Source organism: Engraulis encrasicolus, chromosome 11 (assembly GCF_034702125.1).
Source record: "Engraulis encrasicolus isolate BLACKSEA-1 chromosome 11, IST_EnEncr_1.0, whole genome shotgun sequence".
In the NCBI taxonomy this organism is placed as follows: domain Eukaryota; kingdom Metazoa; phylum Chordata; class Actinopteri; order Clupeiformes; family Engraulidae; genus Engraulis; species Engraulis encrasicolus.
In genome coordinates this window covers 28,509,720-28,522,219 of record NC_085867.1, presented here as the reverse complement: position 1 = coordinate 28,522,219, position 12,500 = coordinate 28,509,720, and the positions used below count along the sequence as shown (strand labels likewise).

At 46.0% G+C, this 12,500-nt stretch overlaps 2 protein-coding genes across 2 annotated transcripts in view; one reads left to right on the top strand and one right to left on the bottom strand.

The window, feature by feature from the left end:
• Window positions 1-2,853, bottom strand: part of si:dkey-106l3.7 (dentin sialophosphoprotein) — a 19,062-nt gene extending 16,209 nt beyond the window's left edge. Inside the window, exon 1 of the mRNA XM_063210351.1 lies at window positions 1,890-2,853. Coding sequence (XP_063066421.1) covers window positions 1,890-2,804 — 915 coding nt within the window. The 5' untranslated portion in view covers window positions 2,805-2,853. The remainder of the gene's footprint in view (window positions 1-1,889) is intronic.
• A 5,225-nt stretch (window positions 2,854-8,078) lies between these two features.
• The window catches only part of cimip2b (ciliary microtubule inner protein 2B), a 12,032-nt gene continuing 7,610 nt past the window's right edge, over window positions 8,079-12,500 (top strand). Inside the window, exons 1-3 of the mRNA XM_063211288.1 lie at window positions 8,079-8,309; window positions 9,661-9,905; window positions 10,767-10,924. Of these exons, the coding sequence (XP_063067358.1) occupies window positions 8,245-8,309; window positions 9,661-9,905; window positions 10,767-10,924 (468 nt within the window). The 5' untranslated portion in view covers window positions 8,079-8,244. The remainder of the gene's footprint in view (window positions 8,310-9,660; window positions 9,906-10,766; window positions 10,925-12,500) is intronic.

The following is a 12,500-nucleotide window of genomic DNA, read 5'->3' as shown; positions in this document are numbered from 1 at the left end:
AAGACTAATACTTGACTAAGTGCCAGAATCCACTGCTATGTCTTTGGATACAGGGCAATCTGGTTTTCAAATGTAGGCCATGCAAATGACACTAATATGGCACTTGCTGAAAAAAAGAGTAAATAGTTATGCTTTACAGATATTGACTCTCAAATCCAGTGACAAAGAATCCAAAGTAAAATTTGGATCCCACATTTGTCTGAACCTTATACTGTAGTCAATAGAACCCTGTTTCCAAAGACTCTAGCCTGGGAACTCCCATACTGTCTTTAGTTCTACACAATCGTTTCACTTGTGATTAGGTCTGGTGGTAACCAGGCAACAAAGACTCTATATTGTGTTCAATTCACACTTGTCACAACTGAATTAAAAACTTTTCTCAAGAATAACAGACTCTCACATTTGGCCATAGACCCTGAATCGCTTTATACACTAGCAACACCCAGGGGCCCATGGAATCATAATTCGTTCCTGTGAATGGGTGAAAGGTTTTGGCACATTGCTTCCAACATTTTCTAACTTGGGGCCCACTTGAGATTTTCGCAAATGTTCAGGGCTCACCTCTGACTCAATAAACAATTGTCAACAGCAACACACACATAAATATTATTTTGACTTTTAGGAATTTATTTCAAGGCCCACTAAGAATCCCTTCAGCGCCCACCAATGGGCCATGGCCCACAGTTTGAGAATCACTGGTATAGGTGAATGATGTGGGTGAAGCATGTGTGAAATGAATAGTATGACGAAAAATGGTGAAGTCGAAGAATGGTATGAGTCATGCGTATGACTGAATGGTGTGTTGCGTATTGTGCTTGAACAGTGTTGAATGGTAATGGCAATACTAAATGGAAAATGGTACGGTTGAATGGTATGGATGCATAGTAAGGATATTTGAACAGATTAAGGATGAGTATTGGAATGGTTGAATGGCAAGGATGAATGGTGGATTAACAATGGATGAGTAATGTGTCTCCTCGATGACAGCTGGAGTCTCCATCTGATGTCTGTGCCCTCTGGACTGTCTCTGACCTAGGCCCCATCCACATTAAGCAGCATACATATGTACACATACATGCATAATAATGTATCCGTTTATGCCTCCCATCCCCATTAACATGGCAAATTCTTGAACACGGTAGACAGAGCTTTTAAAAAAAAAACAAAAAAAAAAACGCTGAAGTGGATAGTTTAGAAAATGTCTGCTTAGAATGTTCCATTGCTATGACACAATTTCTGTAAAAGTGTGGATGGAGATTGTTGGCCTGCGAATTTGTATTTATCCTGCTTGATGTGGATGGGACCCTGGACCTTTCACCTTCATGCACATAGTCAATGCATATCATACCAGTACACCAGTACAGGGGCGCCGCTAAAACATTTGAGCCCCATGAAAAATTAAAATTTTGGGCCTCCAAAATGATAAATTATGTTGGAGAGTAAACTGGTCCACTTCGGAAAGACTAGGCCAGGGATGACTGAAGCACTCAGATACTTTGGTAACGCTTTAGAATAAGGTTCTTCTAATAAGCGTTTATAGTCACTAGTAAGCAGGTAGTAATACCCTTACAAGTGCCCAATAACATGCTTATTAACTTTGTTAACATCTTATAAGCTGCTTATTATGTATTTATAGTGGTTTATTTTTTTGTCTTATTATTTACATCGGCACACATATCCATCTTGATATGCTGACTAATACTAGATATGGAGGCGTCGTGAAAAAAACTAAATTTTCAGGATGGCTGCCATGTGTACCGATTTTCATGCTTTTACTCAAATAAAGTTACTCATCAGATGTTAACAACGTTAATAAGCATGTTAACAAAGTTAATAAGCATGTTAACAAAGTTATTGTGGTGCAAACATGACTGGTATATATAACTCACCTGTGCTTGCAGCCTGCTGATTGTGGATTCAGATGTTGTTTCTGTGTGGGTCTGTTGGCTCTGGAGTCTGCTGTCCGTGTCTGTGCTGTCTGTGCTGTCTGTGGTCTGTAGTCCGGTGTCTGTGGCTGCACTGTCCTGCCTCTCCACTGCAGCACTCTGAGTCTGAGTCGCTCCTCCGCCCTGCTTGAAGCTCAGTGACCTTTGACCCCTGTGCTCCCGTGTGCCCTCTCCATGACTCGTGTGGCTTGCGTGGCTGCTGTGACTGGCGGCGCTGCGTCGCCTCTGCAACGAAGAGGGCTTGTTGTCGTCCCCTCGGCTGACCAACGACAGCCCTCGGCGCGGGATCTGCCGTCTTGCCGGGTCTGCCCGCTGCAGCGCCCGCTCCAATGTGGGGTGGGGAGCAGTGGTGGCAGTGGTGGAAGTGCCCTCGCCAAGGGAGAGCGGCGGAGGGCATCGCAGCTCCGAGCCCACGGACTGGCACAGGGAGGAAGAAGAGGAGGTGGAGTAGGAGCGTGTGGAGAGGGTAGGGGATGAGGAGCTGACGGGGAGGGGATGATGGTGATGGTGGTGGTGGTCGTCTGCTGCTGTGTGAACAGTGGCCTCTCCTCTATCATCCGTGACCTCTGACCCCCTCGACCTTGAGGGGTCATCGTGCGTGGTATCGTGGCTGCCCATGCCTATGCCCATGTCCATGCCCATGCCGGTTACCATGGCGTGCTGGTGTGGGTGCGATGACCAGGGGCTTCCAGGCCCGCTGCTGCCCACCACGTCCACGCCAGAGTCCTCCGACTCCGACCGCGCCGTCGCGCCCGAGAACTGCAGCGAGTCCCGCGAGCCAGAGGCGCTCCGGAACGCATCGTCCACCCTCGAGGAAACGGACACCCTCCCAAAGGCAGCGGCCACCGCAGCATCCATGTCCACCTCCCTCACCCCCTCCGGCACCTCCACCTCCTCCTCCTCCTCCTCCTCCACCTCTTCCTCTTCCTCCTCCTCCTCCTCTTCCTCTTCCTCCTCCTCCTCCTTGACCTGCTGCTCGGGCGGCCTGCTGTAGTCCTGTAGGCCGGGGTGTCCCTCAGTCACCCAGGTCTCCAGCAGGTTCCCAAAGTTCCTGTACAGATTCATCTGCTGACGTCAGAGCTCTCTGTTGTACAGTCTGATACTGCTCTCTGAGTAGACTGTCTGCTACTCTTTGAGGAGACTTTGGGGTCTCTGCTCTCTGCTGACAGTGTAATACTCCTTAGTGTCTTTGAGTCCCACTCTGTGGTCTTCAGGGTGGCTTTCAGACTTCAGTGTCCAGATCCTCCGATATGTGTGCCGCTATCTCCCCTGACAGCTTGTTTCTCCTCTTTGAGTCCCCTATCCACTCTCTCTCTCTCTCTCTCTCTCTCTCTCTCTCTCTCTCTCTCTCTCTCTCTCTCTCTCTCTCTCTCTCTCTCTCTCGCTCTCTCTCGGCTACTCTTCACTGCCTTTGGGTCATCTGTCTTCACTGTCTTCTGGTCCTCTGTCCTCAGTGGGTTTCTAAGTCCTTCTTGTTCCTCCTCAGTGAACGTTAGTCCTCTGTGTTTGCTGAAGTTACGGTACTTTACAGTAAGTAGTCACCTTCACAGTAAGTAGTCACCTTTACAGTAAATAGTCATAGAGTCCCCAGTGTCTGAGTCCTTGTATGTATCCTCAATGGTTTCCAGTTCTCCTGTCTGTGTTTGTATTCCTTTCTTGACGCCTCTACCGTTGCATTCGCCGCCAATTCTGAAATCCACTGAGTCTGTTACACTCCTTGAGTCTTGGCTTTTGAGCCTAGTACTCCTCACTGTCTTTCTACTGTAGTTGTCCTGTTCTAGTTCTTTAGTTCCAGTTCCAGTTCTAGTTCCAGTTCTATATCGCTGCATCCACTCACGGCCAACTCTGAGATCCACCTGAGACGGTAGCTATGAGTGACTGCCCTACCTGGCCAGGTAGAGCAAGAGGCAGCGAGAGTTAAGACGTCTGCTTGTGAGAAAGGTAAGAAGACGTCTGGCTTGTGAGGAGGACCCAGGAGGAAGTGACAAAGCGACACAGAATGCAAAACATCTCTCTCTCCGTCTCTCTCTTCATCTCCGCCCCTCCCCTCACCCTCCCCTCCTTGTGCTGTGCTGCATTCCCCTTACGCCTACCTTGTCATCAATCTGAGCCGCCCGCCTACCCTGTCTCACACCTAAACACACACACACATGCGTGCGCGCACACACACACACACACACACACACACACACACACACACACACACACACACACACACACACACACACACACACACACACACACACACACACACACACGCACACACACACGCTCCCCTCAGGCATACCACAGGCCTGCGGAGACGTTTAGACAGGTCGGATGGACGCCTGCCAGCTATATACCTGAAAGTGACAGCATTGGAATGCCCCTGTTTCTCTCTCTCTCTCTCTCTCTCTCTCTCTCTCTCTCTCTCTCTCTCTCTCTCTCTCTCTCTCTCTCTCTCTCTCTCTGTATTCAAACTGGAGGAACCTGGCGGAAGTAAGAAGACTCTGTGTGTGTGTGTGTGTGTGTGTGTGTGTGTGTGTGTGTGTGTGTGTGTGTGTGTGTGTGTGTGTGTGTGTGTGTGTGTGTGGTGTGTGTGTGTGTGTGTGTGTGTGTGTGTGTGTGTGTGTGTGTGTGTGTGTGTGTGTGTGGGTGGGTGTGTGGGTGTGTGTGTTTATGCATGTTTGTGTGTGCATCTGTGTGTGCGTGTGTGTGTGTGTGTGTGCCTGAGGGGGGCTGACAGGACCAGGCTTGTCAAACAGACATAGTCATCATACCTCTCAGCACCACGTGCAGGTACGGTGCGGAGGAGAGACCCCTCTTCATACACCACATTTTACTGTGCCAACGATGTTATAGAAATGCAAAGGTGTTTAGCTGTTACAGGCATACAGTAGAAATTCTGCGTTAGAACAACATTTAGTTCTTTGAAGATAGAGAATATCACTTACCTGTCATACAGAGCCTATGTTATAAACCTCCAACATACTGAAGGCCATGCCTTCATCTTTTACTTAAGACTCGTTGGAATGTCACAGCAATGCTGTTATGATGTACAAAGTACTTAAGCATTTTCAACAAATAGAGAATGGGATTGCCGGCGATCTGAATGAAAGGGCTATGACAGAGACCTCTCTACCAAAGCAGTATAAAGGGGTTCAATCTTCCGTACAAATAGTGCAGTTTTACAGTAGTATCCACTGATTTTGTGCCATCTTTTCTTGACTGCTTCATGATTGCTCCTTCCAAGGTCCCGCTTGTAATACCTTGAAGTGTAGAAGGTCACATGGTACGGGAAAAATCCTAGGGAAGAACTCTACCAAAAGGACCTTTATATTTCCACCTCCAATGGAAGACTTTGGGGAGGATCAGAGTTGGCCCAAGTAAAAGTAGAAGTAAAAAACTAAACCTGTCACAGTTTTCTCCAACACACGTAACGTCCTGCGCTGGCTGGATCAAATATGAGGGTTTTCCTTTTAGTTTTTTTTAAAGTTTTTTTAAAGGGACACTGTGTGAGGTTTTTAGTTGTTGATTTCCAGAATTCATGCTGCCCATCCACTAATGTTACCTTTTCATGAATACTTACCACCAGCATCAAATTGTAAGTATTCATTATGACTGGAAAAAAGTCATTTTTCATACATGAAAAGGGGGATCTTCTCCATGGTCCGCCATTTTGAATTTCCAAAAATAGCCATTTTTAGCTGCAAAAAAAGACTGTTCTTGGATCATATTAGAAAATATTTGTTTATTACTTAGTAAACCTTCATGTAAAGATCAAATTTGGCAATAGGCAGCCCCGTTTCAATGAGCAGCATAGTTGCAGTACCTTTTTTGACCATTTCCTGCACAGTGTCCCTTTAAGTAATAACAACGTATCCATCTCATTAGGGACAATGGTATAACTGCTGTAACCACCACTATTTAATATCATGTGGTCGTTTTGTACTTACACCATAAATTCACTTTTACTATGGCCACCTCTGCAGAGGACCAATGTCCACTTCCGGTGGCCATAGGGAGTGTGCACTGAAATTGACATGATAATTCCTCCATCTCCTCAAATGCACTCTTCTCCTCCCCGCATGGCCTAATAGTTCCTGGACTCAGTGTGTGTGTGCGTGTGCGTGTGCGGGTGCACGTGTGCATGTTTGTGTGTGCGTGTGCGTGTGTGTGTGTGTGTGTGTGTGTGTGTGTGTGTGTGTGTGTGTGTGTGTGTGTGTGTGTGTGTGTGTGTGTGTGTGTTTTGCAATACTTGACATATCTGCCAAGCCACAACCTTTGACAGAAATACAGTACCTCATACCTGTGACTCCACCTGACTGAGGAAGTCAAAACTGCAGCATTTTTTTGTATTAATATTACACTTCAACAAAGTCCTCTAGTGTGATCGCTCTCACTATTGTCTTTTCATTTCATTTCATTTGTGGTGGAGGTGCAGAAAAGGAGGAGGGGGAAAAAATAATTAAAATGTTTTCTTCTTTTTTCCAGACAAAGCAGCATCTGAAATGAAATGTCTGGAATGTGTGTGTGTGTGTGTGTGTGTGTGTGTGTGTGTGTGTGTGTGTGTGTGTGTGTGTGTGTGTGTGTGTGTGTGTGTGTGTGTGTGTGTGTGTGTGTGTGTGTGTGTGTGTGTGTGTGTGTGTGTGTGTGTGTGTGTGTGTGTGTGTGTGTGTGTGTGTTTAAAGAAAAAAAATGAGATGTCTTCCTGATGATAAGCGTGGCATGTCTGCACAGATGAAGGTGTGTGGGACATGCTGAAGACTCTGTGGTGGTGACACACACACACCAAAGATGTAATCTCAGTCAGGGCCCACGGATTCCTTTCAGCCAGCACGTCTGTCTGTACGTAGGTACGCGGCGGCTAAACGGACTGAAGACACTAAAGAGGCCAGCACGTCTGTAATTACCGAGCGATTTGTCACGCCTTCGCAAGATTCCAGAACACACCGGCTAGTCAGACATGAAGATAAACACACACCTATGGCATGTGCTGTACGCATGAAGCACACAGACAACACATGTTGACTCAGAGACACACTCTGCTGTATACAGCTTTTTGGTCAGAGGTCAGAGGATGCAGAACACCAGTAGAGCATACTTTCTTTTCAGTCTTTCTTTTTTCTTGGCATAAATAGCAATTAAATCAACCACAGGCAGCCCTTTTAAGCATTACATGTAATCCGCCCATTCATGTGCCCAACATAAACGCAATGTCCACCCATAGTGAAATGTACAAGTTCAACTTATGTGGCTGGTTGAATTCATTTTTTAATGGTCTTGGTGTAAAGTGATAAGCCTGAGCCATAAGGTAGGCCTATACAGGATACGGTAAAAGGAAAAATAAAAAAACAAAACAAAAAACAGTCAGGGATGAGGCAAACCCCATAAAGCATATTTCCACTGCGGTCCCACTATGAGGAGAAAAGGACATATGGCTGCAGTGTCGTACTGTATGTCATTATTGACAACATTACAGGTAGGCCATTAATGGCCCTAATATTTATGGGGGGGCTTTGTCCTCATATCAGACAGTCTGAGGTTTTCAATGTACAGCAACATTTCAGGTCTTCAGAGAGAAACAAGGAAATTAGTAACACCTTTAAACAACTTACAAGTCTGACTAGGATAGGGCAGCTGTTGAAAGTCTCATTTTGACTATGATTTACTTGAAGGCAAAACATATTTTATCTATCAGTCTTGTGTTGGCCCTCTAGGCCTAGGCCTACTTTAAACAAAAGAGATGGAGCAATAGGACCTTAATTGAGAACAGCAAGCTTCTATTATTTTTCATTTGTTTGTTTGTTTAGGCCTATCTGCTAGTTTTCTTGCTTATTGTGTATTTGCTTGATTGTGTCTAAGCTTAGACGTTTGCTTAGACTTTGTCAGCTGTTTGTTTGTGTGTTTGGAAAAAATTATGAACTTGTTACTTGAAAATAAGCCATTGATGGGATAATTTTGTTTAGTAAATAGGCCTATTGCGCCCATATTATAATATTTCAATGGACAATATTGCAAATATGGGGAGAGTTGGGACACAGATTCTTTACGTCTCTGGTTGGGAGAGTTCTATGATGACGTTGTAGGACATGAAATGATGTAATAATGCCGAATCTGCGCGTCGGCTGCGTAAATGCAGCAACTGCGTTCTGTGGCGCTCAGTGGTCGTCGGACTCAGCACGCTCTCGTCACTACTCGCGCGCGCGCCCTGTTGCAGTAGCAACCGCTGAAAACAGGCGCAGAACTCGGCCAGCCAGCCCACCAGCCTGTCCAGCTCAGGACAAGTGTCCCTAACAACTCCAACAGGATTTCCAACATGCAGGACTTCCCACCCAAGTTCAGCAAGGTCCTGGTGACACCAGACCCGCAGTACATCCCCGGGTAAGACTTTGCGTAGTGATGACTAAACATTTAAAGCTAACTTTAGTTAAAAAACTTAGTTTAGAAATGGCATAACGACCCATTAATAAAAACCGTTATAAACTTAAGAGTGGATAGCCTACTAGTGTTGGCAAATATGCTAGTTAGTTCTAAGGTCTTTTCTCTCTCTATTTGGAAGTCACGTGTAAAGTTGGTTGTTTTTGTTTGTGCTTGTTAGCACCGCCCTCGTATCATTAGTAGGCAACCCTACACATCACGCATCATCCTGCATTAACAATTAGCCTAGGTCCAAATTTCCTCCAGTTCTCCGACCGCTTGTTCCTGGCCGCATTGAATTCATGCACTCCGTGTAGCGTTACCCTTGGCAACGGGCGCAGTCACACTGGGCTTTCGGTTGAGCGCGCTCCGTGGGTGCACTGACACACATTCAGGTGTTTGTAAAGCATAGCTGCACTCGCAGTGAGAGGAGACGGGAAGAATATTGAATAAGAAATCCGAAAGCTGGAAATTGGATTGCAACACCATTCAACTTTTTTAGTTAGTAGGCCTAGGCTACTGTGTGTAAAACAGTGTGTGTAAAATTCAACAAAAACATAATTGAATGTACGTTGGCTATATAATTGGCCTATAAACACAGTATATCATTTTGTGCACACAATAGTTTGTATTTTGTCACTACAATTGACCAAGCTCACATCTGTCTCTCTCTTGGTGTAGCCTACTGCAGTGGGCCTGTCTGTAAAGCCCTGTATTTCCCATGGCAATGGTGACTAATGAGTGGAAAACAGTATCACTTTCGGTTGCATCATATCAATCTCGTCACCCTCACTGCATAAACACTCTCAACATGCCCCTGCATGCTGCAGAACAAGAAGATACACATGAAAATGTGTGTGAATGTGTGTGTCATGTCTTTCAGATTACCTACCTGGCTTCCATAAAAGGTTGCAAGTGCTTATTTCTGGGTACAGTCGTTGCTACTTAATTAATGTGTAGCCTACATTGATTTGCATGTTTGTGTCTTATCATGTTTGCGCCATACAGTTTTAAAGCGTTGGCATACAAGAGCTCTCCCTCACAGTCTTAGGATTTATTAACACTTTTCAGATAAGTAGAACAACATAGTAGGTCTAGTAGCGCTTGTAGGTCTAGTTCTGATGTTATGAAAGTTATATTTAGGCCTATGTGTGTGTGTGTATGCGTGTGCGTGTCTGTGTTTGTGTGTATGCGTGTGCGTATGTGTCTGTGTATGTGTGCGTGCGTATATGTGAGTGTATGCATGTCCGTACGCGCGTGTGTATGTGTGCATATCTATATGTGTGTGCATGCACATGTGTGTGTCCCTCCCCAGCTATGCAGGGTACTGTCCGCAGCTGAAGTTCAACCTGGGCAAGACGTACGGCCAGCTGACGGCGGAGCTCCTGACCTCCCCCGACGTGGCGCGCTCACACAGCCTGGTGCTCAACAACGCCCGCCGCCCGCGCCAGCTCACCGTCGCCGTGCCAACCAGCAGGAGGGTGGGGCCGCGCGGGGAGATACGCACCTGCTGGCCGGCCGGACGCAGGCACATGGAGCACATGACACCTGGGTACACAGGTGAGACACACAGACAGACAGACAGGCTGACAGAGAAATAGACAGACAGACAGATACACAGAGAGACAGACAAAGATTGGAGGATGCCATCAGAGGTGACACAGACAGACAGACAGGCAGGCAGACAGACAGACAGGCAGGCAGGCAGATTGTCAGACAGGCAGGCAGGCAGATTGACAGAGAAATAGACAGAGAGACAGATACACAGGTGAGACAGACAAACAGATTGAGAGAGAGAGAGAGAGAGACAGGTGAGATTCGAGGATGCCATCACAGGTGGCACAGATAGACAGACAGACAGAGAAATAGACAGAGAGACAGATTGGCACACGGACAGACAGGCAGATGGACAGAGAGACAAACTGAAACAAAGATTGGAGGATGCCATCACACACGGCACAGACAGACAGATAGATTGAGATAAATAGACAGACAGGCGCATATAAATTAGACGCTGTCCACACATGATAGAGATTAGACAGACAGACAGAGAAATTAATAGAAAGAAATGGGCAGATAGGCAGACAGACAGGCAAAGATGAGGCCGTTCGCACACGGAATACAACGATACCTGAACACACAATTGAGATACAGACTACATACATGTACTAGATAGATAGATAGATAGATAGATAGATAGATAGATAGATAGATAGATAGATAGATAGATAGATAGATAGATAGATAGATAGATAGATTAATGTGTGCGTCTGTGTGTGTGTGTGTGTGTGTGTGTGTGTGTGTGTGTGTGTGTGTGTGTGTGTTTGGTTGTGCGTGCGTGCAATTATGTGTGTGTGTGTGTGTTTGGTTGTGCGTTCGTGCGTGCGATTATGTGCGTGTGTATGTGTGCGCGTGTGTCAGGCTTTGTACCACGGAGTCAGAACTACTTTGCCCACACGTATGCTGAGACGTGTCGCGAGGCCCTGACCGAGTTCCAGTGCACACAGAAGGGCGGGGCTAAGCTGAGTGCTTACGACCTCCCACCCATCAGCAAGAAGCAGGGCATCCTCGACGTCAAGGTAATCAGTCAGCAATCACTCAGTCACTCATCACACACACACACACACACACACACACACACACACACACACACACACACACACACACACACACACACACACACACACACACACACACACACACGTTCATGACACACACTCACACACACACTCATGAGAGATACACAGCCCCCCAAACAGACACACACTCACACACAAATATGCACACACACACACACACACACACACAACAGAAATTCCTACCACCAGGGCCCTAAATTAACTTTTTTCTTTACCAGCCAAAAATACTAGTTGTAATTACTTGCCAGCCAAACACATACTCACCAATGGGTCAAAGTGGCTAGTAAGTTGGTCTTTTTTACTAGCCAAACTAAAAACTAACGGTTGACTGTTGTTCATTTAGAGACCTGCTCACCACCCCGTCCCACAAAACCAAAAAAGCGTGCACACACAAACACATACCAGTGCCCTCCATAATTATTGGCACCCCTGGTTGAGATGTGTTTTTTAGCTTCCAATTATTTTTTTTTTTTTCTAAATAATATGGGACCTTAATGGAAAAAAAGAGAAAAATCCAACCTTCAATACAAGTGCATTTATTCAGTGGGGAAAAAATCCCACATAAAGAAATAATTATTTGACATCAAATAATGTGTGTCACAATTATTAGCACCCCTGGTGTTAATATTTTGTACAACCCCCTTTTGCCAACAAAACAGCACCTAATCTTCTCCTATAATGTTTCACAAGATGGGAAAAGACAGAAAGAGGGATCTTCAGCCATTCCTCTTTGCAGAATCTCTCTAAATCATCCAGAGACCTGGGTCCTCTCCTCTGTACTCTCCTCTTCAGCTCACCCCACAGGTTCTCAATGGGGTTGAGGTCAGGGGACTGAGATGGCCATGGGAGGAGCTTGATTTTGTGTCTGGTGAACCATTTCTGTGTAGATTTGGCCATATGTTTAGGGTCATTGTCTTGCTGAAAGACCCAGTGACGACCCAGCTTCAGCTTTCGGGCAGAGGGCAACAGATTTTGATTTAAAATGTCCTGGTATTTCAAAGCATTCATGATGCCATGCACCCTAACAAGGTTCCCAGGGCCTTTGGAAGCGAAACAGCCCCACAGCATCACTGACCCACCCCCATACTTCACAGTGGGTATGAGGTGCTTTTCAGCATGCGCATCTTTCGTGGTACGCCAGACCCACTTAGAGTGTTTGTTGCCAAAAAGCTCAATCTTGGTCTCATCTGACCAAAGCACACGGTCCCAGTTGAAGCCCCAATACCGCTTGGTGAACTCCAGACGCTTGCGTTTATGATTGTGAGTGAGGAAAGGTTTTCTCCGTGCATGCCTCCCAAACAGCTTGTTGGCGTGTAGACAGCGCCTGATGGTTGATTTGGAGACTTTGTGACCCCAGGATGCTACCATTTGTTGTAATTCTGTAACAGTGAGCTTTGGAGATCTTTTGATTTCTCTTACCATCCTCCTCACTGTACGTGGTGGCAAAATAAACTTGGGTCCTCGTCCAGGCTTGTTTACCACTGTTCCAGTTGTTTTGAACTTCTTAATTATTCCT